Source organism: Mandrillus leucophaeus, unplaced genomic scaffold (assembly GCF_000951045.1).
Source record: "Mandrillus leucophaeus isolate KB7577 unplaced genomic scaffold, Mleu.le_1.0 Scaffold15, whole genome shotgun sequence".
In the NCBI taxonomy this organism is placed as follows: domain Eukaryota; kingdom Metazoa; phylum Chordata; class Mammalia; order Primates; family Cercopithecidae; genus Mandrillus; species Mandrillus leucophaeus.
In genome coordinates this window covers 3889015-3915895 of record NW_012101476.1, presented here as the reverse complement: position 1 = coordinate 3915895, position 26881 = coordinate 3889015, and the positions used below count along the sequence as shown (strand labels likewise).

Below are 26881 nucleotides of genomic sequence, written 5' to 3'. Positions count from 1 at the left end.
ATTAGTTCCTGTCATTTTCTCATGCATAAATGGTAGCAGTTATGCTTAGATTTATGGATAACTGAAAGTCCTTCTGAAAATAAAATGCATAAATGTTAATCAGATTGCTTTTTCCTATTCTCATGACTTTGAGTCATCTTAAAAGTAATGTTAGGGCTGGGCACAGTGGCTCACACCTGTAATCCCAGCACTTTGGGAGGCCAAGGCAGGTGATCACTTGAGGTCAGGAGTTTGAGACCAGCCTAGTCAACACAGTGAAACCCTGTCTCCACTAAAAATACAAAAAAAAAAAAAAAAAAAAAAAAACCAGTTGTGATGGTGGGCACCTTTAATCACAGCTACCTGGGAGGCGGAGACAGGAGAATCGCTTGAACTTGGGAGGCAGAGGTTGCAGCGAGCTGAGATGTAGCCACTGTACTCCAGTCTGGGCGACAGAGCAAAATTCCACCTCAAAAAAAAGTTTCTCTTCTTAAAATCCACTTGGCCAATAAGCATTAATACCCACGTTAGATACAGACATTTAAAATCCATTAAAGAATAATTTAAAATAAAAGACAAAAAATAAAAGAAATCCTAAAAACATAATCTTAAAACTCACAATCAAGTGCATACTAAGATAAAGGACTGATTCCAAAACATAATCAAGAATAATCTTCAATCCAGAAGATGAAGCTGTAGGTCCTCTGTGAAGAGATCCCTGCTGGTAGACATGGCATGCTTTTCTCGCATCATGACAGTGAAGACAAAGGGGTTTTGCTGACCAGGTGTCTGTTCCTGTGCTTGCATGCTAAGGGCACCCGAGGCAGAGACTTGAAGTGACTGCAACTATGAAAGTCTACTTGAAAAGTACCACGGGGTATGGCGACATTTAGTACTGGAATCTCCTTACAATGGAAAAACAAAGTTGAAACAATCGCGTCCTATAAACATCTCTTTTGCTTCTCCAGAGATGTCCTCTTGGTTGAATCTCTTTTCACTTTTTTGAGATGGAGTCTTGCTCTGTTGCCAGGCTGCAGTGCAGTGGCATGATGTCGCCTCACCGCAACCTCTGACTCCCTGGTTCAAGCGATTCTCCCGCCTCAGCCTCCCGAGTAGCTGGGATTACAGGCACATGCCACTACACCCAACTCATTTGTGTATTTTTAGTAGAGACGGGGTTTCACCATGTTGGCCAGGATGGTCTCGATTTCCTGACCTCAGGTGATCCGCCCGCCTCGGCCTCCCAGAGCGCTGGGATTACAGGCGTGAACCACTGTGCCTGGCCTCTTTTCATTCTTTCAGTGACACAGTCTATTATTGATAATGATACCTGAATTTATACACATCTCCCAGCTTTAAAAAGATGTTCATTTAAAAACAAATCCTATTAATAAACAAACATATGAAAACGTGAAAGTTTTAAAACTTTTGAGATCTTAGGTCTAGCTTAACTTCTCAGACTAAACTATGCCAAAGCACTTTCTAAGGCAAAATTGCCATGAATGAAAGACTTAATGGCAAAATACACAATGTACATGCAGTTACAGGGTAAAATCAGTCTTTGCACTATGAAAATCTGTACTAAATGGGTTTTTCATAAATATACTTTACCAATCTCTTTATCTTTTATCATTATTTCATTATCTCTTATTAAAAAATAAATTTGAAAAAGTAAAACTGTATGGTGGCAAGATAATTTCAAATTACATTTTCCTACTTAGAAAACAGAGATGAGGAAGTCTAGAAATGCTACCTTATTGCTATTAGCAATGTCGTACTAAATAAGGAAAGGTTATGTAGTTTTAAATATAGTCTTACTGGAAATTAGCAAAGCATTAAACATAGAACTGTGACACATACAAGGTAACACAGGTGAATACTAGGCAACAGCTACTCAATTAGAAGAGAATTAGCCTTCAAAGCATCAGGGGGTGCACCATTTTTGCCGTATGAAAAAAATGCACATAAAAGACACAAAACGAAATATACTTATTACTTTTAGCATGTTAAAAAACAATCACATCAAAAAAAGTATACAGATAAAAAATGTCATAAATGACATAAGAAAATAGTGCTTGTGTGTATATATATATTTTTTGCATATATATATATAAATCTACAGTATTTACCACTGTTGATATATATATTTTTGAGCAGCTCAGATACTGCTATTATAAACTAAATTGTACAGCTTGGTTTATTACAAGTCACAGAATCATGGTTTTAAAATGGGAATTAATATCCTCAGCTACATATTTATATACATTTATTTCTCAGTTTCCACCTAATCTGAATCAAGAGCCCAGTTATTTCATCAGAATTTTGTTTGTGTTTCAATGTAGTGTTTAGCTTTAACACACTGCATTTGTTTTGCTATTTAATAACATCATTACCGAGTTGATTAAAATTACATTAGACTCATTATATACATAAAAAATACTGTCACATTCACTAGCTAAACAAATGTTACTTTCATTTTAAAAGACGTACTTTTGTACCTTGAAAGCTTAAAGCCCCACCTTGCAACAGGAAGAAACATCAATGTCCAGTTTTCTACTATTCAAATATAAGCAATGTTGAAAACAAGTTCCCCAATTAAACACAAAGTCATACCCTCTTGGAGTACCGATATTTTTGTCAGTGTTTTGGTAATTGTAGTGTAACAGAATATTTTTTAAAGACATCACTAATTTCTTTTTAAGCCAGGAACCTGAATTTGTTTCAATGAAAAAAAAAATTTTTCAAAAGCATGAAATCACACTACAGTTTTTAAAAATATCAAAATCCTAGACTCCTATGAAAAACTAGGATCATTTTTATAATTTTAACATGGACAATGTAATGGCCTGATGAGGTGCAGCAGTATCCGTCGACTATAGTCCCTAAAGAGGTCAGAAATGGATTGTGTAAATGGCCACCCTGGGACTTTCATGGGGAGAAGCTACATGAGTCGGGGCAGAAGTGAGAAGTAGCCACACTGCTAATCCAGTTAGTCTGGCTGCCCCACATGAGTACTGTGAGCACTGAGGGATCGGTCAGCTGCAACTTCTCCTGCTCTGAGATTCCCAAGAGTCAGACCAGAACAAAGGGCATAAACGCACTAAGACTGATCTCTTAGTAAATGGATATGATAAGCACTGCTGCACCTTTGGCCGTAAACTTATTTTAACTGCCCCGATTTTTAAGCACCATTAAGTGGTTAGCGTTTCTCTCCAATGTCTTTAATTTTCAGATTGAAAGAAAATGGCAACAGCTGAAGGAGAACGATGAGCATTCTGTGAGATTGCAATTAATAAAGTCAGGACAAACTCTTCAGTCAGTTTAGGACTCAGGTTAAAAATATGAGAGGGAAAAAGAAAAACTGGACCAAAAGACAAGGAAAACAAGAATTACATATTATTCCATGGATCTGGATTAAAAGTAGTTTTTTAAAAAATGTTTCTTTAGCTCCGTGTTCAAACGTGTATGAATAGATGCCTGTATCTATTAAAAGACACATACACTACATATAGCGTTAAAAATATCTATTCTACAGTTTTTTCAGTACTTTGTAACATTAGTCAAAATAGAATGAGCCAACAGAGTAAAAATGTTCAGGTTTTGGAGAAAAACATAAACGGAACTGAGTAATAAATTACCATTGTGCGTGCATCCCTAAATGCTATTGCTATGTTTCCGGGTTAAATTCTAACAGGTCAGTGATGATGCAATTTAAATGCTCATCTTAAGCAGCATCTACGTGGGGCTGAAGACATTTCCCTGTATTCTTACTACTCACAGACAGGAGAGATGTGCGAGCTGTTTACAATAGTATAAATACTGCTTTGGCAATTATGAACATAGCAATGTTGGTTTCATGGGGTTTCCTCTCTTGTCTTTAGCAAGTACACATCAAATCTCACAGCAACACTGACTCTTGCATGGAAAGCCCGTCCCGATTCCTGTAGTGGTAGGCTGGAGGCGGGGGCCCTGAATATGGATACCCAGATGGACTGGCATCTTCTGCGGCAGGTGAAGTTTTATACAGCACGGGACTATCTACCGAAACTGCAGGGAGGCCATGATCCTGAAAGGGTGCGTGCTGAAAGGCTGAGTATTTTGCTAAATTGTCACGGCTAGCATCTCGGGTCCATGATTGTCCCTGCGTCTCAGGTCTGTATGTATAAGCAACTTCTGACCATGTTCTGTTATCTGGCAAATAATCCACTGGCGGAATGATCAATTTTCCATTCTTTGGTGACCCTGAATTGCCCGAATATCCCCCGGCACCAACGTCAACAGGGAGGACTTCTATTCGACTAGATGGCAGTACAAGGGGACTTGGGCGGCTGTAAGATTTCTCCGGAGAAGCACTGATGGAAAGAGTAGAACCATGAGGTCTCCTGGAAGGATTCAGTTGAGTCCCAGGGCTAAACTGTGAAGAAGCAAAGCTGCTGTTGGCAGTAGGGAAGTGTTTGGGTGAGTTTCCGTGGTAAATGGGGGGATTGCTGTAGGACGGGGGATGAGCTAGCCCTCGGGCTTCCCCATCTAGCTGGGACGGATATCGTGCATGACTTGGAGTCTGTACTTTAAAAGTAAACTTGCTGGATACTTTTGACGGACTAGAACTTGGCTCAGCGTGCTTTCTCGGGCTGGGAGGGTAAAGGGCATGCCGTGGGCTCTGGGAGTAAGCCCTTTCCAGTGCCTCCTCCACGGAAGCACCGCTGTCCAGCTCCGGGCCCGGCACGTTGTCGTACTGCGATGCAGTGGAGCCCCGCTTCCCGTCCTCAGCATCCAGGGCCTTCATCTTTGGCCGCGCGTTTGCCACCCGCACCTCGGCAGGGCCTGGGGCGGTGACTGCGAGCGTGGGGTGCGCTGCTCGACCTTTGCTTTCCATGGTGTATTTGGCAGTTCTCTCCGTAGCTGAGACGTCTGATGGTTTATTCCATTTGGGCACAAATTCCTTCCTGATATTTGAAGTGGCGTTGCTATTTTGGTTGGCAGCTGCGTGATTATATTGCCTGGAACTGTCCTGTGGACCCGATGGGAGTTTTCTTTGAAAATCTACCTCATCTTTAAGCTTTTTGCTCTCCTCCTCCACCGATTTCCGTCTTGGTGGCTGTGCTCTCTCGGGCGTCCCGGTCCTGCTCTGGGGGTGCAGCGAGTGCTCGTGCCTCCTGTGGGGCGCCGTGCTCTCCCTCCTGCCACTGACCTGCGGGCTCGGCCGGCCCACGCTCCTCTGTCCGTTGCTCAGGTGATGGACACCCCCAGACTGAAGTTCAGGCGGAAGCTGTCCCAAGGGCTTCTTTGGATATTCATCCTCTTTACCTAAAAAGAAAGAGAAAGGCTAAGTAAGATAATACACGAGGATACACGAGGAAACAGTACCCAATAGCAGCAATCCATTAGTAATAATGTCATGCTTTTCATCTGTGCGCAGATACACGCTGACATACCACACACTTTCTACCACACACACACACTGTTTAAACCACAGAAGGTTGGTAGCTGATGAGAGGTGTTTAATTTTAGAGACTGATACGAAAACATACCAACACTCACAATCATATTAGGCCAAATGTATTGTGGGTGGGAATATTTTGTAATTTTATGCATAAGTTTCATACAATTGTGTAACACGATTCTTATATTTTGTTGACAAGTTGTTAATGCTTTTTCAAGCCTGCAAAGCTGATACTCTCATTTCTATTCCTAACAGGCAGGTGAGTAGTTCAGTGTCTCAATACTATATTACTTTCACTTTAACCTTCCTCAGCTATGATGGTTTTGAAATCTCAGTTCAACTTCTATCAATGCCAAGCAGGTCTGCAAAATTAAAACTCAACTGATGACTAACTGTGGTCTCAAAGTTGTCCTCGAATAGATTATTATTATTAAATACTCCCACAGTACAATTTCCTGATCAAAAGAAAAGGTACTCTCTATCTGAAAACTAACATTCTAAAAGAATCCTACTTTAAATGCAAAAAAGAAAAGGAATTTTAAAAAAAAGTCGTATTGGATACTATCAGTTTTGTATTTTAAATAATTAGCAGAAAATTCACGAGGAATTAAAGGAAGGTGTAATAGATTGGCCATTTAACAAACAGTGTTTAAAAATTATCTTTTATAATATGTGTATCTAATCAACATCATCTTGAAGAAACAACAGACTTCACTTAAAACTCCATGTTTTTCACCTGTTCTTACAAAATAATGTACTGTCATTTAAAAATGCATTTTTGCTCTTTTCAAATATCCAGTCATCCACCCATCTAGAAATATTTACTGAGTAAGCCTGTTGGAGTGTCAGGCACTGTGCTGAGTGGTAGGAATAAGACATGGTCTTTTTTTTCACGTAGCTTACAGTCTTGATGATGATAATTTTGTCACTTATGCACATTATAATTTTCTTTAGGATATTTCCAAAAAATATTCAGTGATCTTTTTGGCATGAGAGGAGGGAACAGAGAATTATGAAGAAACAATATCCTTTAAATAATTAAGCTATCAGGATCAGAATAATTGAGCTAAAACAACTTTTGTGCTCTTCTGATTCAGTAGTTTTTAAATAAAAAGCAGACTCTTTTTTTTTTAAGCCAAATTTCATATGAAACCCCCATATAGAAAAGAAAATATACACAAAGCTGCTGTAGTTAAAGTCGGGGTTGGGTAGGACCAGGGCTCCTCCCAATGAAACCTCTTTTCCTCCCTTTTCCTCTTCCCTCTCCTGGGCAGCTCTGAAGGGCCCGAGGGTTCCAGAGACATCGAGTCCTCCCTGTGTTTTCTACAGGGAAAGCAGAGTCTAGGAGAAGCCAAGTGATCTCACAGTGGCAGGAACCCAGTGAAAACCCAGTGTTTTCATTCTCAGTTCACTCTTCTCTTCCCCTGTGCCGTTTTCATGAAGTGCCAGAGAAATTTCTGATGGTTTCAATGGAACTCTACTTTGACAATGTTTATGCAAGCTCCTTATTTTATACATATGAAAGAATAAAAGTGTTAGAATTGGCAATTACAGTTTGTTTCAACTCATTCATCCATTCAGCAAATACATAAAGCAACTACTATGCAGCAGACGCTGTTCTGGTTGTCCGCAATACAGGGATGGAATGAGAAAAGTGATGTCCTTGTCCTTCTGGAGCCTATATTCTAGTTATACAAAGTGCCCTGAAGAAAATTAAACTAGGAAAAAGGAATTAAAATGATTGGGAGCTGGACAGGGCAGAGCAGGAGAGTGCCAGCAAGGAGGCGGCCCTCTGAGCATGGGCCTTGAGTTGGGGACAGGCAGGCACACATGGGGCCTTGAAGAATGCGGCGAGGAATTTGGATTTTATTCCAAGTTAACTATAAAATACTAGAGGCTTTTCAGCAGAAGAATTACACGATCTCATGTTTATCTTAGATCACTTTAATGGTGGCTGGGATTTCGATTGTGGCAATACTGAATGATGATGACACTAATGGCTGATACTCACTAGGCACTCACTGTGCGCTGGCCTCTGCTCAGAAAGCTGTACCTGTAAGGCCTGTGATAGGCAGAGAGTGCAGGGCTTTACAATTTTCCCATATTTTAATGGAAAATGGAGGCAGAAACTAACTTGCTCAAAGGCTCACCACTAGCAAGTCACAGGTCCAGAATTCAAACCCTGAGCTGATTCCAGCACCTTTGCTCCTCCTCCTACACTACACCACCATGGAGGCAGTGAGAAGAAGTTGCTTCCTGGGTAATTGTTCAGGCAGTGTCTGCACACCTGCTCAATGGGTTAGATGTGAACTGTGAAAGAGCAAGCAGCGCACAGCATAACTCCTGGCCTGAGACAGCCACAGGCAGATCCTATTCTGGAACAGCTGGCAGAACCCACGTTGTTCTTAAACCTTTTGGTAAGAAATATATTTTATAATATGTGGACCAATTATTTTCATTGACAACCCAAACTTTAAAATGCTTGTAATTCAGAAAAGTTTTCTTTGCTTTATGAATGTATATGTGAAATAAACTTGAAATGCCAGGAATGGAGAAAGCAGACTTTAAATACTAGCAAGTCAAGAATACTCCAAGTAGTTATTCAGCACATCAGGTTAAAAAGCAGCAATAAAAATTAAATTAAAATCTATCCAGAATCCTCCAACAGTTTTTTCCTATCAGCTCTACAAATAGTCATCCATTTACTCCCAAATATATGAATGCCTTCTTCCCTGCAGGCAAATAATCCCAACAAACACAAATTATCAATAAGATATCAAGACATATGTAATAGAAAAACTGATTTATAAACTGTCCTCTAGTCCCCACTGTCTGACAATTTCCTACGAGCAGAACACAGTAATCTGATTGGCTAATTCAGTGGCTGGCTGATATTCCATCAGATAATATCAGCCAATCATCAAAACATCCTTCTCAGGTTAGTAAGAAGAAATCTGATGACAAACATGACCATTAAAGAAAAGGAAAAGGGTGACGCCCAGAGTGGTGAATGCACGCCTGAAGATGCGCTGTCACGAGGGCAAAACGATTCACTGCAGAGACTGTCACACTGAGCCCTGGAAGCTTCTCCACCACTCACTGGCTTTTGGCAGCCTGCAGAGAGCCACCAACTTTTTAGCTCACATGAAATAATTTAAAATGTCTTTTAAGATTCTCCATAGCAGTATTTAAAAAACAAACAAAACCAAAACAGGAATAGATTCCCGGCTGCCTGCATGCGCTCTCCCCTACATCGCGCTGGCAGTGGAAGCACCCAAGCTGCTCTCAGCGCTGCCTGCAGGTGCCCAGATTCTGATTTCCATGTTTCAGTCTGCATGAATTCTCAATTAGTGAAAACTCAATTCACCTGACATGAGGCATTTCGAAGGGCAGCTACCCGTAGCTCTATAACCCCAATCTCAAAACTGGATTGTTTTAAATAAATTTTAGGGACTGCCTTTTTCTGTTAGCAAAAACTCACCTACTTCATTATTTGTGATCATTTGCTTTCATGGTCCTAGCACATTTCAATGTCAATAATGTAATGAAACAAATTACAGCGATTATAATAAAATGCTTTTTATACAACCCCATCAAAAAAAAACAACTGGGCAAAGCAAATGTGGAAGGTAGACACAGGCATTAACAACCCTATAGGAGAATTTAGAGTTCCAATACTTTGCAGATTTCTGTATGTAGTTTTCCATGTCTTGTGGTAACCAATTTATTCCTGAGAATGGTTAACGTGGGTTTGACTTCCAAAGTTTTTTCCCTAGACACTCAGCTATTGCTATTTATTGATGATAATCAAGTACAATAGTACCCCTTTTAAGTGTGGTAACCCAGAATTGAAGCCATATTCTAGGTTTGAACTAAGGTGGCTGATTACTTCCCTTATCCTGAACACTGTAGTGGAAAGTGTATAGCTGTCTGGCAGTCACACTGTACTGCCCTTCCTTTAGAAACAATGTTTCCCAAATGTTGTTAAGTTGTATGTCTCCAAGGCACAGTGGAAACAGCAGGGTCAACAGGAACAAGTGACCTGAATTTGAATCTGCCACAATAAGCTGTGTGAACTTGGGAGTCTCAGAATTCTCATCTATAAATTAAAACGGCAATATCTATTTTATAGATTTGCTATAAGAGTTACTATATAAAGAAAACTCTAGCATATTTCCTGACATATAGAAGATGCTCAGGAACTGGTAGCTACTATTATTCTATACAGTCATGCATCACTTAATGACAGGCATATGTTCTGAGAAATAAGTTGTCAGGCAATTTCATCATCATGTGAACATTAGAGTGTAGCAGGGGAACCCGTCCCCAGTATTTCGATGTAGGTTCTATTTTCCATAAGTGTCAGCTGGCTGAGAAATAAAGAGAAAGAGTACAAAGAGAGGAATTTTACAGCTGGGTCACTGGGGGTGACATCACATATCGGTAGGACGTGATGCCCACCTGAGCCTCAAAACCAGCAGGTTTTTATTAAGGGTTTCAAAAGAGGAGGGGATGTACAAATAGGGAGTAGGTCACAAAGATCACATGCTTCAAAGGGCAAAAAGCAGAACAAAGATCACATGCTTCTGAGGAAACAGGACAAAGGGCAAAAGGCAGAACTTCTGATAAGGGTCTATGTTCAGCGGTGCACATATTGTCTTGATAAACATCTTAACAGAAAACAGGGTTCAAGAGCAGAGAACTGGTCTGACCAAAAATTTACCAGGATGGAGTTTCCCAATCCTAGTAAGCCTGAGGGTACTGCAGGAGACCAGGGCGTATCTCAGTCCTTATCTCAACCATATAGGACAGACATTCCCAGAGTGGCCATTTATAGACCTCCCCCCAGGAATGAATTCCTTTCTGAGAGTATTAATACTAACATTCCTTGCTAGGAAAAGAATTTAGCGGTATCTTCCCTACTTGCACATCTGTTTATAGGCTTTCTGCAAGAAGAAAAATATGGTTCTTTTTGCCCACCCCACAGGCAGTCAGACCTTATGGTTGTCTTCCCTTGTTCCCTAAAAATCGCTGTTATTCTGTTCTTTTTCAAGGTGCACTGATTTCATATTGTTCAAACACATGTGTTTTACAATCAATTTGTACAGTTAACACAATTATCACAGTGGTCCTGAGGTGACACACATCCTCAGCTTACAAAGATAACAGGATTAAGACACTGAAGTAAGACAGGCCTAAGAAATTATAAAAGTATTATTTGGGAACTGATAAATGTCCATGAAATCTTCACAATTTATGTTCCTCTGCTGTGGCTCCAGTCGGTCCCTCCGTTCGAGGTCCCTGACTTCCTGCAACAAGAGTGCATTTATACAAACCTAGATGGCACAGCCTACTGCACACCGAGGCTCTATGATACAGCCTAGTACTCCTCCTCAGCTACAAACACATATAGCATGTTACTGTACGCGATACTGCAGGGTCACTGGAACACAATGGTAGGTATTTATGTATCTGAAGATAGAAACAGGACAGTGAAAATATGGTATTTTCGTCTCATAGGGCCAGCATCCTGTATGTAGTCCACTGTTGACTGAAAGTTCATTATGCACCTCATGAGGGTAGCTGTTTTTAGACAGGTTCAAAGTGCTTTATATTGATTCCTATCTCAGTTTATCTTATTTAGACTCATCATTTCAATCTGGGATCTCCCTGGAATTTTACATTAATTACACCTCCCCATGTGATGCCATCCACAAATCTGAATACCATGCTACCAATGCTTTCATCCAAGTGACTGGTAACAAGTACTGAACACTCAGAGTAAGAACAAAAATGGAGCACCCTAACTTCTCTAAAAGGTAAAGAACTCCCAAAGGAAATGGAGAACGCCCTATATAGAAAATTAAATAAAGAATATGAACAGGAAACTCAAAGAAGAAAAGAGCAGGTAAATGTATCACAAGTAATCAGAAAAATGCAAATTAAAATACTTCTAAATTGGTATATCTCACTACTGTGGGCTTGGAGAAACAAATTCTCCGATTTGACATATTGAATATTTTTGATCTAGGAATTCCACCTCTGAGAATTTATCCTAAGATAATTAAGGGATATGCAAAATGTTTGCTATAAGGATGTTCAAAACTGCATTCTTTTAGAAAACTTACATCCTCAACATAGAGGATTTGTGAAATTCAGTAACAATTATGAAACAAAAATATGGTGAAATAAGGTATAGAATATAAACCTGTAGCAGCCTACTGCCATATTAATGTATTTTTAACATTAGTTAAAAAGAAAGTTATAAACAATATGTGTAGTATAATCTCATGTACTATGAATGACATACAGACATAAATCAATATATATGTCTACAAAAATTACTAAAAAAATAAACACTAGTAGGGGTTAAACAGTTTTTAAATGCTCATAGACTGAATTATTATTTTTCCTTAAGTACTACATATTTTTTCTGCTGAGTATTAATCTGAGTAACAGAGAAGTATAAAGTTTAAAAGCACAGAATACTGTTCTACAGGTAGGATGACATTAATCTGCAGTTTCGCTGTATGACTTGTAAGAAATATTTTTAGCTTATCCAAAAAAGTATTTTAAGACTTTGCCAAACACTTTACTTTTACCTATATATACTAGGTTGAGGCATTCTTCCAATTCATTAAATGAGCAATCTTACCAAAAACAAAGTCAGATTAATCAAGTATGGCATTGCTTGATGGAGTCAGATTAGTGATCACCTTCTTTGCTTTCTGAGTGCTCAAAATTCCATTTTTAATTAATCCATTTATTGATTCCTGCCTCAGACAGACATCATGTTTACTTGTCTGTGATTTACATTATTCAACTTTTATCCTCTGTAAAAAGTGGAACTACATGTTTCTTTCTTATCGCTGTCCTTCCAACACTTGCTTGGCTCCACAGCTTTTCCCAGATGACTGTCAATCACAGTTCGCTCAGTCGAATGGTATGTTCCAGGGTCTCTTAGTCACAGCTTGGCCACACTTGGCTTCAAGTTCCTCCTATCAATATTTATTCAAATGTTCTCATTCTAAAACCTCTTTTTTACTGAAAACATGGAAGTGAAACATTACTGGACTAGTGCCTACATCCCTCGCTCAGAGGAGTGGTCCTATCCTTCCCCTAGTTCTCATTTAAATACAGGAAGTCCCTTGGCTGGTGTTACAAGGACAGGGTAGGGAAGAGAGGTCAAGGACAGCAGCAAGACGGTTTCATAAAATACCAGTGTGGTGCAGGAGACAACAAACTGTAGAGTGGGAGTGGAAGGGAGGAGATGTGGCAAAAAAGCTGAACACCTTTGAGGAAAATGTTGCCATGGCATGGTCTACTCCTATGTTGTGATATTCACAGATTTTCATTCTGGAATCCTTTAGACACATAGGAGGCACATATCAGTAAAGACTGAGCTGGACACATAGTAAAATGTAGAATTACCAATATAAGGCATGTGTTTCCTAGGAGAAATAAGAAACCAACTGAGAAGCAATGGAAAGACTGAGGTGGTAACTTCAGGCACAAAACAAAATGCAAAGGTATGTGCCTTACATACATAGGAGATTTTATTGTTTAATATAAGGAGTAAGAAAAATATTTACCTTATAATTAATTCTACTTTATATTCCAGTCAACACAGAAATGTCCCTGTCTAAGGAAGAGTGCCTAATAGTCTATATATCATACATCTATGCATCATACTAGAATTAAAGGAAAAGTTTAACACGTTCCATTTACTGAATGGGCAAGAGGCCAAAATGCACACTGGGAAAAAAAATCTGTGACTGTTCTGAAACATCCAAAAAGTAGCATCTTAAAGTTCTTTCATGGTAGTCCCTAACATATTTTCCCTTCCCCAGTAGACTATAATCTTACTTCTTTTGTATTCCTTCCCATAGTATCTAAAATCATAATACAATCACAAGGAAGGTGTTGACAAATGTTCGTTCATTCAAATATTCATGAGTTAGAGTAATGACACACTGTCCATATACACAGGCAGAAACCTGAGGGTTATAAATATCCAAGATCCACATGGCTAAGAAACTAGATGTAGCAGGGTTTGGGGAAAAAAAAATCCAGTACAGACAAAATAACACTGCCTCTAATCAATTCCTAAATGATAACCTCTCTTTAGGAACTACTGTTTAAGAGGAATATGGCAAATACCTCAACTGTATAAAAACATTTAGAGGTTATGGCCTCTTTGCTCTGCCGAGATTTTCAATAAGGATGCAAAGGCAGTAGACAGGGATATAAGAAAGCCTTTCAAATACAGGTGCTGAAAACCCCATTCTTCCACATTTTAAAGACAATAAAGCAAGTGAGGCTGGAGGCCCCGCACAGTGGGTGAAGGGTATTCCCAGGTGCCCAGACCAGACTACAGGGCTGGGGTTTGCTTCACTTTAAACAGTGCCAGCTCACTCCTGCTTTCTAAAGTGATCCATGGCCAGGGAGCAGGCTCAATACTAACAAGTGTAGACTGTGCACGCTCATGATACCTGCACCAATGTCCATCTCCCATGAACATTTGCTAATGCTAACGCTGCAATTATGCCATCTACGCATTTCTCCCACAGCTGCCTAACCTCTGAATAGTGTAATAGTCTCAGAAATTCCACAATGAGCAGTGTATATACAGCTTACATTTCCAGGGAGGCCTGCACTGCAGAGGTGGTAACGCTGTGCCTCTCATGAGGAGGAGAAGCGAGAAGGGGCACAGACAGCAAAGGAGAGGTGGGGAAGAAGGAAGAGGTGGCGGGGAGGTCACAGAAAGCGAGTAATGGAGAGCACCAGAGAAGCAGCCAGGAGCGCAGAGGGTGTGAGGATGGAGAAGGTGGAGGATGGAGGCAGTCACAGGGAACTTCATGGAAGGCCCACGGGGACTCGCTGGCTTTTCACAACCTCTGTAGGGACAGAGGCGTCAGCTCCACCAGCAATACGGAACCCAAGGACGCCATGCCAGGATCTGACCTCTACCATGATGAAGAGGAAAATCTCCTTGACTTCATTAAAGAGGTGGTTCCTTTCTAGCGATTAATTATTCAACCGCCACTGAACTGAAAACACATCATGTAGACCCTGTAAGAAGGACGAATGCCATCACCAGTAACATTTTTATATGCCAATTAGTATTCTCTACTCTTCTTCACAGAAGTACGTCCAAATAAAGCATCCTACATTTTGGTGTGATCTATTTTCAGAGCTATCTCAGCCTGCTTGAACTACCATCCCTAGCCCCACCACACAAACACTGCTTTACTTGTCGTTGTTTAGTTTAAATATCTCCTTTCACCCCTAAGCAACTAACTGTAACTAAAAGATTCAAGCATAATTGATGTCAAAACAGAAAGCTATATATAGGCAATAAACATTCATATTTATTATCCGTGCTTGCATTCTGGGCTTCTTTTCAATAGATAGAATCATGTTTTTGCTCACTCCACTATAGCCTCGTGCCTAAAATTTTATTTTCCCTTTCTTCTCCCTAAAAACACAGGAATTGGAGGCCAGGCGCGGTGGCTCATGCCTGTAATCCCAGCACTTTGGGAGGCCAAGGCAGGTGGATTACAAGGTCAGGAGATCGAGACCATCCTGGCTAACATGGTGAAACCCCGTCTCTACTAAAAATACAAAAAATCAGCCGGCGTGGTGGCGGGCGCCTGTAGTCCCAGCTACTCGGGAGGCTGAGGCAGGAGAATGGCGTGAATCCAGGAGGCGGAGCTTGCAGTGAGCCGAGATCGCGCCACTGCACTCCAGCCTGGGCGACAGAGCGAGACTCCGTCTCAAAAAAACAAACACACACACACACACACACACACACACACAAGAACTGGAATAAAGACTTACTGCCCTACTCCTTAAAGGGTAAGGAGGCACCACAACTCCTAACAGATACAGTAGGGGATACTTTTGTGAAAATACCGCGTTATTGATATTTCTCACTGGTGTTTGCCTAAGTGGTATTTTTATGGCAGTGCTAACAATTAGAATAATCTGCTCCAACAAAAAGGAATGTAACTTGACACATTTTAGAAAAAGGCAAAAATGTTTATTATTTTCTTCAGTAACTTTTTTTTTTTTAAAGAAGCCAACAAAAGAATATTCTAACAGTCCCTGAAAAGTAAGGGAGAGTCCCTCTCAGGCCCTTCAGGCTTGTCCCTGCTTGATTATTACGCCGGTCTCTGTCACCCCCCAGTGGACACCACACTCAACTACAAGCCTCACCCATCAACAGCCTCCGAGGCGTTAGCAGGTTTTCGCACTCAATAAGAGGCGCATCATTGCAGCAAAGCGCTTTAAGTGCTCGCTTTGTGACCAGCGGTCTACCTCTACGCTTTCAACAGCAGAATACACATACTCTGACTGTTCTAACAGTTTTCGGGAAGAATCGGTGGGGGGGGGGGGGTCACTCTCAGGAAAATAATTCTATTATTCTAGGAAAGTTATCCCCTTCCAGATCAAACAGTAAGTCCAATTGTATTTTTAAATATTCTGGACTTCAAATATATTACCTGAAAAATCAAATGACATTATTTCTGTTTAATGTAATATTATCCAAAATATACAATTCGAACACTTGTAGCTTTCAATAACGTGATGAAAAGAAACAGAATTTGCTTTCTAAATTATGGCTGTAATTTTTTTAAAGTTCAAAAAATTTTTATAGTTAGGTTCCTAGGCTTGACTTTTTTTTCCCAGCAGATTAAACCTGAAAGGTAAAGGAAAAAGAGCCTATTATGTAAACACACATCTCTCACTATAAACCTGTTTAATGCCACACAAATGCAAGAGGTCTCTGTTAAGTAACTTTAAAAACCTATGCTTTGTTTCCTAGAGTTTCAACTTTTACACACATGTAAAAACGTTTAAGTGTAATATCATTTTACATTATATGAATAAATAACTGAAAACCCACTCCAATCCTCAAAAAGTGGGGCAATTTCTAAACTGGCGTCCAATAAAACTGCTTTGCTTCTAGGTGCATGCAGTCAAGCTAGAGAATGGTTTCCTACGCCCAAAAAACTGCCTCATGCTAACCTTTTGTAGACAGTTTATTATCTAAAAAATACATTAGGATTTCATTTATTCAATAGAAGTACCTAATACAGCCACAGCTACAGCCACACAGTGTTATTAGGTGCTGGTGAGGCAGGAGCCGGTCACTGTCCCAGGGAACTTTCTGTCTAACAGAGACACGTCTGACAGAGGCACTGAAAGTGTGAGGACGAAAGCATGTGTAGTGGATAGGCCAGAAAGCATGTGTAGTAGACGGGCCAGGCACAAAACAGGAGAAGGTGATCAACTTCTGTGGATTTGGGGAGGCTGGGGACCCGCTGAGAAGGCTTCAGGCGATGCTTAAACCAAGTCATGACACTCAGCAGAATGGATGAGGACAGAGGCATTTGAGGAATGGTCAGGGGCATTCTTGGAGGAGGAGCGTATCCCAATGCAAAGTGCAAAGTATTCCAATGCAAAGTATTGCAAATTATGCAAAGTATTACAAAAAATGCGAAGTATTCCAATGCAAAGTGAAAGCGCAGGCTTGTTAGAGCGGTGAGCGGCCAGGCGCGGGCCAGGTGGGTGTGATACACAGCTCTGGAGTCAGCTGACAGAACTCTCATTCCCAACTGTCTGACCTCGGGCAGGTACTTAACCTTGAAGCCCAAGTTTCCTCAACAGTAAGCTACTACTAATAATACTGATGGCAAACTCCCCATGAAAACTATTCAAAATTAAAATAAATGCCACTTAATTACAAATTATTGACCTACGAAAGCAGGAACAAATGAACAGAGGATTTCATCAGGTTCAAAGATCTCTAAAAGTAAAAAGTCAAGATCTTCTGGATGGAAAGGTGCAGACCATGAGGAGAAGGAAGAATGAGGTGGTGGGCGAACAAGGTCTAAGGAATCCGGACTATGTGACAAAGCCATCTCGTGGCCACCACCCTCGAGATAATGAAGGTGGTGCCGCCCGATGGAACTCACTCGCAGTTCCAGCTCATGATTCAGCTGACTGAGAAAGCACACCCCAAATTTATCTGGGAAAAAAGTCTTAATTCCTGAAAATCTAGAAATAAATGCCAAACCTTAACAGAATCAAACGTGATTAATACTGTAGTTTTTTGCATTATCTGTTTGCATTTAGAATTTTCTGTGTTTCACATATTTCTATTTCAGAGAATCTGGCCAAGTTGGCCTTCTTATGCCAATTTTAAAATATGCAAATGAGTCACTGATTTGAACTTTTGATTATTTAAACTTATAAACAGTATATTGAAACAATTAAGAGACTTAAGGTTCAGCATATTCTTAAGGTTGAATTTATTAGATTTGTACGTTTTTTAGAACTAGGAAACATTTTATTTTTAAATTGAAATTTGATACATTTAAAAGAAACTCGATATATTACATTTATAAAGGGAATTAAAAACGTTTGTAGGGGTTTATAAGTGGAACCAAACATTAACTAAAGTTCCATTAGACGAGAATGTTAAAATTTGCCAGATTTAAAAATACTATACTAACTTCTGTAAACTGAATTAATAATAAGGAAGAAAAACATTTCTTAATTTGTAACTTTAATAAATACTAACTTTTAAAACCTAAATAATCATGTGCATAGAAAATTTGTCCTTGAGTTAAGGATTTTTAAAAAAAACTTGCATCAATAAATGCCTCCTGCAAAGGGCTGCTGGAAAAAAATAAGTTAATATGTGAATACAAAGCATTTAGCAAAAAGTCTATCATAGAAGACTCAAAGTTTGCTGTTATCATTACTATTAGGTGACTCAAAAGTGGCCGGGGAGGTGGGATGTGAAGTGTAGAAGCCGCAGACAGGAGAGAAAGTGTGTCACACTAAGGAGTGTGGATGTTCTCCCGTAAGCACTGAAGTACCCCAAAGGCTCTGGCCATTTACCAAGACTAAAATGGCTCTGTTAACTATTCTGAGAAAAATCTTCTTTGATTCTTCTATCTAGGTCATAAACTATAAATCTGGCTAAACTGGCAGACATAGTGGATTAAAACAGGCTTTCTAACCAGAATGACTTCTGTTAATCGACGAAAGTGCTGCCAAATGGCTTCATCTGAATAGAAGACAGCATGGGGGAAAACCAGTAAACAGAAAAACAGTAAGCATTTATTCCGCCTTTTCAGTAGTAACTACAATTTAAGGTAACCAAAGAGTTACATTTAAGGTAACCCTCTTGATAAGGGAGGAAAAGCTCTTTGTTACAGAAGAAAGTCTGCCCAAAAAAAAAAAAAAGTAAAAGAGGCTGGGCGTGATGGCTCACGCCTGTAGTCCCAGCACTTGGGGATCACCTGAGGTCAGGAGTTTGAGACCAGCCTGACCAACACGGAGAAACCCCATCTCTACTTAAAAAAAAATACAAAATTAGCCAGACCTGGTGGCACATGCCTGTAATCCCAGCTATTTGGGAGGCTGAGGCAGAAGAATTGCTTGAACCTGGGAGGCAGAGGGTGCAGTGAGCCGAGATCGCGCCACCGCACTCCAGCCTGGGCAACGAGAGCAAAACTCTGTCTCAAAAAAAAAAAAAGTGAAAGAAATCACTGAATTTGAAAATCACTATTTTGCAACTTCTGAAGAAATTTTATATAGGTAAGGATTATCAATGGAAGCTAAAAAGTATGAGGGAGAGTGTTAAAGGGAAACTGGACATCTCCATACAGTGTCAAGACATCATCCACAGATTACCTGCTAACTGAAAAGATTTTTTTTTTAGTTAAAAAAACTTTTATTTTAAATCAAAAAGATATGATTATCATCACCAAACTCAGCATCTCCAATATTAAGAAAACAGTAGTCACTGTGGGACTCCTGTCTAATCTAAATCTTATTAAACTGCTACATCTAGCTTCTAGTTTGCTGAAACTACACAGAACACCAGGAAAGAAAAACCAGACAACTCCTGAGTGTGGGACATTCCACAGAAGAGCGGGACTACGCTCTTCAGCAGGGCAGTGTCATTCACAGGAAAACAAAAGCGGGGGGTGAAAAGGGGGGAAGAGGAAAGCAGGAGTACTGCTCCCTGACAAGTGACTTAAGCCCGTAAGACAAATACAAAATGTAGCCCTGACTAAGTGCTGGTGAGAAAAACAGCTTAAAAGGCAGCCTAAGGGACAACTGGAAATATTCCCACATGGAGCCGGCATGAGATCATGCTGAGGAGTCACACTGTAGTCACACTGTTACACTTGTTAGTGGAGCAATGGCATTGTGGTTGGCTGGGGGAAGGTCCTTGTTTCTCGGCTACAGAGACAAGTATTTGAGGTGAAGTATCCCGATGTCCTTATTTTCACTTTAAAATTGTTCAATAAGCTGGGCAATGCGTACCTGGAAGGAGGTCATTATACATTTCCTTACTTCCAAATATGTTCAAAAAGCTTCACAATAAAAAAGTTTTAAAAAATGTTTCAACAGCAACTACAAAACACACAGAGATAAAATAAAGGTACAAAAATGCTAACAGTTAAATCTATGAGGTGGCATGTGGGTAACATTTGTAATTTTTTTATCATATTTCTCTGTATTTTTGATAGCTTTCCTAAGTAAAGTTAAAAGATGCCAAACCCACACACAAAAACCCCCACGAAACTCCTTCTCACACAAATCTAGTTAATAAAAACCAAAAATTTAAATGGTAGACACTGTAGACTATAACAATGATTAAAAAACTACATGTCAAAAAAACATAGACATGAATACAGCAAAAGTCATGCCTTTCAACACTTTCACAAACCACCCCCATACTATGAAATAAATAAGCATTTGACTTTTATTATTATTATTATTTTTTCAAGATGGAATCTTGCTCTGTCACCCAGGCTGGAGTACAGTGGTGCAATCTTGACTCACTGCAACCTCCACCTCCTGGGTTCAAGCAATCCTTCTGCCTCAGCCTCCTGAGTAGCTGGGATTACAGGCGCCTGCCACCACGCCCCACTAATTTTTGTATTTTTAGTAGAGACAGGGTTTCATCATGTTGGCCAGGCTGGTCTCGAGCTCCTAACCTCAAGTGATCTGCCCACCTCGGACTCCCAAAGTGCTGGTATTACAGGTGTGAGCCACTGCACCCAGCCAAGCAGTCGACTTTATGGAAAAAAGAAGAAATAAACTAAGAAAATCAGAATTAACTAATTCGAGAGCTGATTCTTGATACAAGCCAATTAATAAAGACTAAATTCTGGATAATTTTATCAAAGAGCAGGAGAAGGTACAAAGAAAGTGAGAAATGAAAATGTAGGACTGTTACAGATATATGATAAAAGAACCATAAGACACTTTGCAAAACCTTACATAAATATATTAAGAAACCAGAAATGAACAGCTTTCTAGGAAAACATAAATCACCAAATGACCCACATTGACCTTAGAAGATAAAACAAATCAAAACATTAACCCCCAAAACAATTATATTAGACGGAAATAGTTTCACAAATACATTTTCGAGTTGTTAAGGAATAATTTTAATACTATGTTAAAGTTCTAGAACACAGAGAAAGAAGGAAAGCTTCCAAATTATGAGGACAGTATAACCTGACAACACACAGACATTTTGGTTAACTGCAATGAAATCTCAGGAATAACCACTTTAAGTGTTAAGTAAAATATCAGACAGTATAAATCAGCAGTACTATAAAGGAATAACTTGTAACAACCAAGTGAAGTTTATCCAAGAACTGCAATGAATGGTTCACCACTAGGAAGTATATTAACAAAATTATTCATGTAAAAAGGTTTTAAAGGAAAAAAATGATTAACTCATTTGTGTTCAAAAGGCATTCAAAAAAACTGAACATGCACTTTGATTTTTCAAGAAAACTTAAAAACAATAATAGCTGAATACTTTCTAGCTATTTTCTAAAAAAGAGGATGCATGAATACTGAAAAGGAAGAGGAAGAACGATTATTTGTTGAAGATAAGATTGTGTATCTTAAATCTTAGAAAACCTAAGATAACTGATCAAATATATTGGCTACAAAAATAATATTAAAAGGATACCGAGAGTTTTCCAAACCAGTTAGAAATAAATGGAAGAAAAGCTTCAACTTGCAATAGCAATAAAAGATACAACTCTCCCCCGTAGGACTTGGCACCCCTGCCTTCACTCTGTTTGGGTCTCTTCTGCAGAGCCCCTGCTTAGGCTCCAACGCCAGTGGCAGCGGTAACGTCCACACACCTGATGCTGTGGGGAAATGGCAGGTCTGCAGCACACCTGGGGTTGTCCAGTGACCACCTGCTGACAGCCACATTTTATATGGTACATGAGTGGGGGGCGGAATGTGAGACCAGAAATGTCTCACAGTCACATGAAGAAAACAAACCTCGACTGTAAAATAAAAGCTTTTACTTAGAAAAACTCAATTTTTAAAATACCAGTTTTCTCTCAAAAATCCTTAATTTCAGTGCAATCTCAATACTAATAAAATAATATATCTGAATAACACTAAAATAGTAGTGGATTCTCTTTTATAACTTGACAAAATAATACAAAGTAATGAGGGGACATTTCCCTTAACAGATATTCAAAGGGTAACTGGAGGCCGGATACTCCTGTAATCCTAGCACTTTGGGAGGTTGAAGTGGGCATATTGCTTAAGTCCAGGAGTCTGAGACCAGCCTGGGCAACACGGCAAAACCCTGTCTCTACAAAAACTACAAAAATTACCCAGGAGTGGTGGCATGCGCCTGTAGTCCCAGCTACCTGGGGAGACTCAGGTGGGAGGATCACTTGAGCCGGTGAAGTCACGGCTGCAGTGAGCCATGACTGTGCCATTACCCTCCAGCCTGGGCAACAGAGTGAGACCCTGTCTCATATTTAAAAAGCGTAATTGGAAAAGCAGAGAGCAGTGGAACAGAATAGAGTGCCAAAATGTCATTTAATAAATGCCACTAATCCACATGACTAATGGTTTGGAAAATAAGCAGAGCTGAGTTCTTATTCCATAACAAAAAGTAAATTCTAGATGAGCTAAAGATTTAATCATACTCAATTATATCTCAATGAAGTTGTACCCATAAGCATTAAAAAAACATAAATGTTAGAAGAGAAATATGGGTACTTAAGAAAAAACACTTCATCCAGCATGTGGAAAATTCTTTACAAAAAACACAAAAGCAAGAAGCCATAGGGAAAGCTGTATGGAAGATGGCTGCAACACATAATAAACTGGCCAGTCTCCTTAACAAGAGCCTGTATGAACAGACCAATAGAAAAATGGGCAACAGATGAACCGGGAAGTTCACAGCAAAAGAAAGAAGGATGCCCCAAAGATATCTAAGAAAGATACTCAAAGAACTACCAATCGAACAACAATGGAAGACTCTATCCAATCAGCAAACATTTTAAAACGTAACAGCGCCATGTTTTCATGTGGGCCTAGGAAAACAGGCGTCATCGCACATGACTCAGGGGAGTTCACACTGCCACAGTTATATAAGGAGTCAAAAGGAAGTGGCATGTTCATGTAAAGTTTTTATTTATTTATTTATTTACTTTGAGTCAGAGTCTGGCTCTGTCGCCCAGGCTAGAGTGCAGTGGCGTGATCTCGCTTACTACAAGCTCCGCCTCCCGGGTTCACGCCATTCTCCTGCCTCAGCTTCCCAAGTAGCTGGGACTACAGGCGCCCGCCACCACGCCCAGCTAATTTGTTATATTTTTAGTAAAGACGGGGTTTCACCATGATAGCCAGGATGGTCTCGATCTCCTGACCTCGTGATCCGCCCTCCTCGGCCTTCCAAAGTGTTGGGATTATAGGCGTGAGCCACTGTGCCCGGCCTTATGTAGGTTTTTAAAAGGATAGATGTGCCACGGAAATTTCTTGGTATGATGTTCATTTATTTATCTTAGTGTTCCATATACAGTTCACAACAATTTAAAGAGAATGACAGGCAGACGATGAAAGGCAGATGGTCGTGCTACAAAATGTAGAGATGCCTTATCCATTCTACCTTCACTGCCAGTAGGATTAGAGCATGATTCTGCTATTATTTATTCCTCCTCTTTTCTCCCCTGCCCCATTCTCTGTCCCCATTCTATCATTTCCTGGTAAAACGATCTTACAGACTACTACTACTAGGTTTCCCTATCTGCACAATGTAGATGAGCACTTTTATGAGTTATTTTTAGAGATTAAATGAGACAGCACCAGTGGTATGTGGCACACAGTAAACATCCAATAAATATTAGCTGCTAATTAGATGCTAAGTCACCACCATCGCAATCCATGACACAGGTTTTGAATTATCTCATGTTTAAATAGTTCTATATTTTTTCTTCTGCATTTGACTTTTACTAAAATTTGCCTTGAACTCTTTTTAGGAGGCAAGATATTTAAAAATAAATAATAGAATAAAATAAATAAATAAAAATAAATGATAGTAGAAAACGGACGTCATTACGCTGAATAGGAGAGGGCTGACCTCACTTAACAAAGGCAACGGCTCCACAAGGCCTAGGCCCACACCCCATTACTGCTGTGAGGGATGCTTCCTAGGAACCTGGATGACCTTGAGCAAACCTCGGAGCAGCGCTGATTAGACCCTTCTCAATTAAGTAAATAAAAGCAAGCATCTTGGTTTTTATCAAAAGTACTTTCATGGTTTTATCCATGAAAGTACTGCTTGTCCTTCTGTACAGACATAGCCAACCTGACACACTGATTGGGAAACACCAAATTCACCTCTACCTGAGGGCATACGTAACTGACTTTCTTTACTTTTCATCTCTCGCCCATGACCTTCCACCTCCCTAGCCTCTTACTATACCCATCCACTGCAACAAAGGTAAGAAAGAAGAAAAGCAAAAGTAACTTTTTCTCAAGACATACATGGTCAAGTACTATCTGGTCAAAACTTTGAAAGTTATTCCTCCTGTGATTGTTTGACATTTTCATTTTCTTCCCTCCCTTCCTGCACTCCCCTTCCTCCCTTCCTCTGTCCCTCTCCCATTTACCCTGCAGCTAGCTCTAGTAATGCCCCATTTACCCTCTGTTATCATTCTCATACATTCTAGCTCTCCAGTGCACACCCTGAGAGCTTGCTCTCATCTTTCTCTCCAGTTCTTAAATCCCCAGCAAAGTAGTACCTAGCAGAAAACCTATTAGTAGGTGCTGAAAAATGTCTTACAGTAAGTGAATAAAATACATTATCTATACTGCAACATACTGCCAAGAGCCCTGGGCTAGTAGTCAGTAACTGGCCTCCAGTCTCAGTAATGCTATTTGGTGGTTCTGTGGCTTCATATTTAAGCCACTTAAGCACTTAAGTATCCATTTCCTCATCTATAAGATAGGGCTTTTACTTGCTCTACTTACTATTACATATGGTTTCACAAAATGAGATGAAGAAAGCAAAAAACGCTTATTGTTATGCTAGTTTAAAGCACCATGGCTACTTCTGTTGAACAAGAGTATTTGCCAACCAAATTCCTAAATGTAAGCAGGAATAGTACAGTCACCTAATTAGGAGAGGCAGCTATAATTAATATGTTTACTTGCCTTTCCCTAAAATAAGAAAAAAGCCAAAGCAGCTGAGCTGGTAAGGCGTTCATCCAGGTTATGTCATCACAAGTATAATGCTTACGCTGTGGGCAAGAAACAGCCCACGTTAATTGTGCCATGTCTTCCAATCTTAATTACAATGTAGATATGAAGTATTGGGGTAATTCTTACCAGGTTCTGGAAGGTCTAACTTTGCCCGCTTTAGTTCTGCCATAGAAATCTGAAGTTGCTCTATCACAAAATCATCTTCAAAGAAAAAATCCTTTGCCAGGGTCTCCTGAAAAAATTCTACAAGTTCTTCCATGGACAATTTCATTAGATGTTCTAAGAAAGGATAAGAGAAATGAAAATGCCAAGTGAATACTTTAGGTGGGAAGATACTCTGTTATATTCAGGTGTAGTATAAAAGGGCATTAAAAAAGGTACAAACAGCATACAACTTACATATGGCATTGAGGACATCATTAAAACTCAGTAAGACAAAAATACTGCCTGATATTAAAGCAGCCACACAGAAAAGCAGGAAAGTTTACTGGGAGAAAGGAAAGGAGGAGAATACCGCCTAATACTTCCTCACTGGAATAACTACACCTAGGCATTAGTATTACCCCAGGGCAAGAGCTTCTTAGAGACAGAGACAGAAAGACTATCTCAGCCTGCATGAGGCCTTTCTCCTTTATTGATATGGAGCTCCAAATGCTATACGCAAGCCCCATTTTAAGTCTGTATTTCTGTTTCAGAATTTCCCAGAACATCTGGATTTTAATCTTGTGAGTTTTATTTCTACTTTTGAAATTCATTTTCTTGGAAAAAGACATTCAAATTAAATATGAACACAAAGCAGAAAGTAAAAATCTGCTAAGATCTCATTACATAATACCCTACAGGTAGATCCAGGTATTTACAAGTGTTTATGTATATCAATTGAAGAATCCAAATTATACTTTTCAAGTTATTTCCCTTTTTGCTTTTTTTCCCATTTAATAATGTATCGCTGATACCTCATTTCAACAAATATGATTTTACATCATTATTAACAGCTGTAAAAGAGTGTACTATATGTATGCATTATAATTGACTTAATTAGTCTTCTAGTAATGGCCATTTAGGTGGTTTTTGATTTTTTATTATTTAAAACCACTGCGATGAACCTCCAGTAACAACATATTTTTAAGACAATCAGTAAGAAAAAAAAGAAAAAGGAAGGAAAAAACTTCTTATGAGCTTTAACTAACTATTGGTTAATATGCCCAGAGTTTTTCTTTTTTTTTTAATTGGCTAACGACAAATTGTATATATCTGTGGTAGACAATATGTTTTGATATATGTATACACTGTGGAATGACTAAATCAAGCTAATTGACACCTCATTACCTCACATACTTATCTTTTTGTAGTAAGAACATTTAAGCTCTCAGCAATTTTCAAGTATACGGTACATTATTATAAATTATAGTCACCATGCTGTATGATAGCTCTCCAAAACTTATTCTTCCTGTCTAACTGAAACTTGAACCAGCATCTCCTCCCATCCCGCAGCTACCCTTCCATTTCGGAAGCTTTATATGGTGGGGATGGAACTTCACTTGAGCTTTCTCTCTCTAACCAAGAAAAATACACAGCAGCAGACAGATTTGTCCACAGCTCATTTAGTCCAATGATACGGTAGAATGTAAAGTAGTTGCTATGCTTAACGTTTATTTACAAGGGTGAAGAAACTTTTTACTTGTCAAAATTAATCAAGGGTCATATAAGTAACAGCTTAAGAAGGAGATGAGAGCTACAAAGAAATACATTATGTTTCGACTTCCTCATTCTTGAGGGAACATTAAGCTAATGTCTCTTAATTAAAATGTACTTCTGTTTTCTATTTTGATCCATTAACAATCCAGAAAGAAAGTCGGGGGCGGGGGGAGGACAGGGGGAGAGCGAGAGGGAGAG

The 26881-nt window shown here is 39.5% G+C and overlaps 1 protein-coding gene across 2 annotated transcripts in view; it reads right to left on the bottom strand.

The window, feature by feature from the left end:
* Positions 1-1963: 1963 nt before the first annotated feature.
* Positions 1964-26881, bottom strand: part of USP6NL (USP6 N-terminal like) — a 150166-nt gene continuing 125248 nt past the window's right edge. For both annotated transcript variants that reach the window (XM_011974899.1, XM_011974898.1), the window contains exons 13-14: positions 25112-25264; positions 1964-5286 (exon numbers count right to left, since the gene is read on the bottom strand). In XM_011974899.1, coding sequence (XP_011830289.1) covers positions 3878-5286; positions 25112-25264 — 1562 coding nt within the window. In that variant the 3' untranslated portion in view covers positions 1964-3877. The remainder of the gene's footprint in view (positions 5287-25111; positions 25265-26881) is intronic.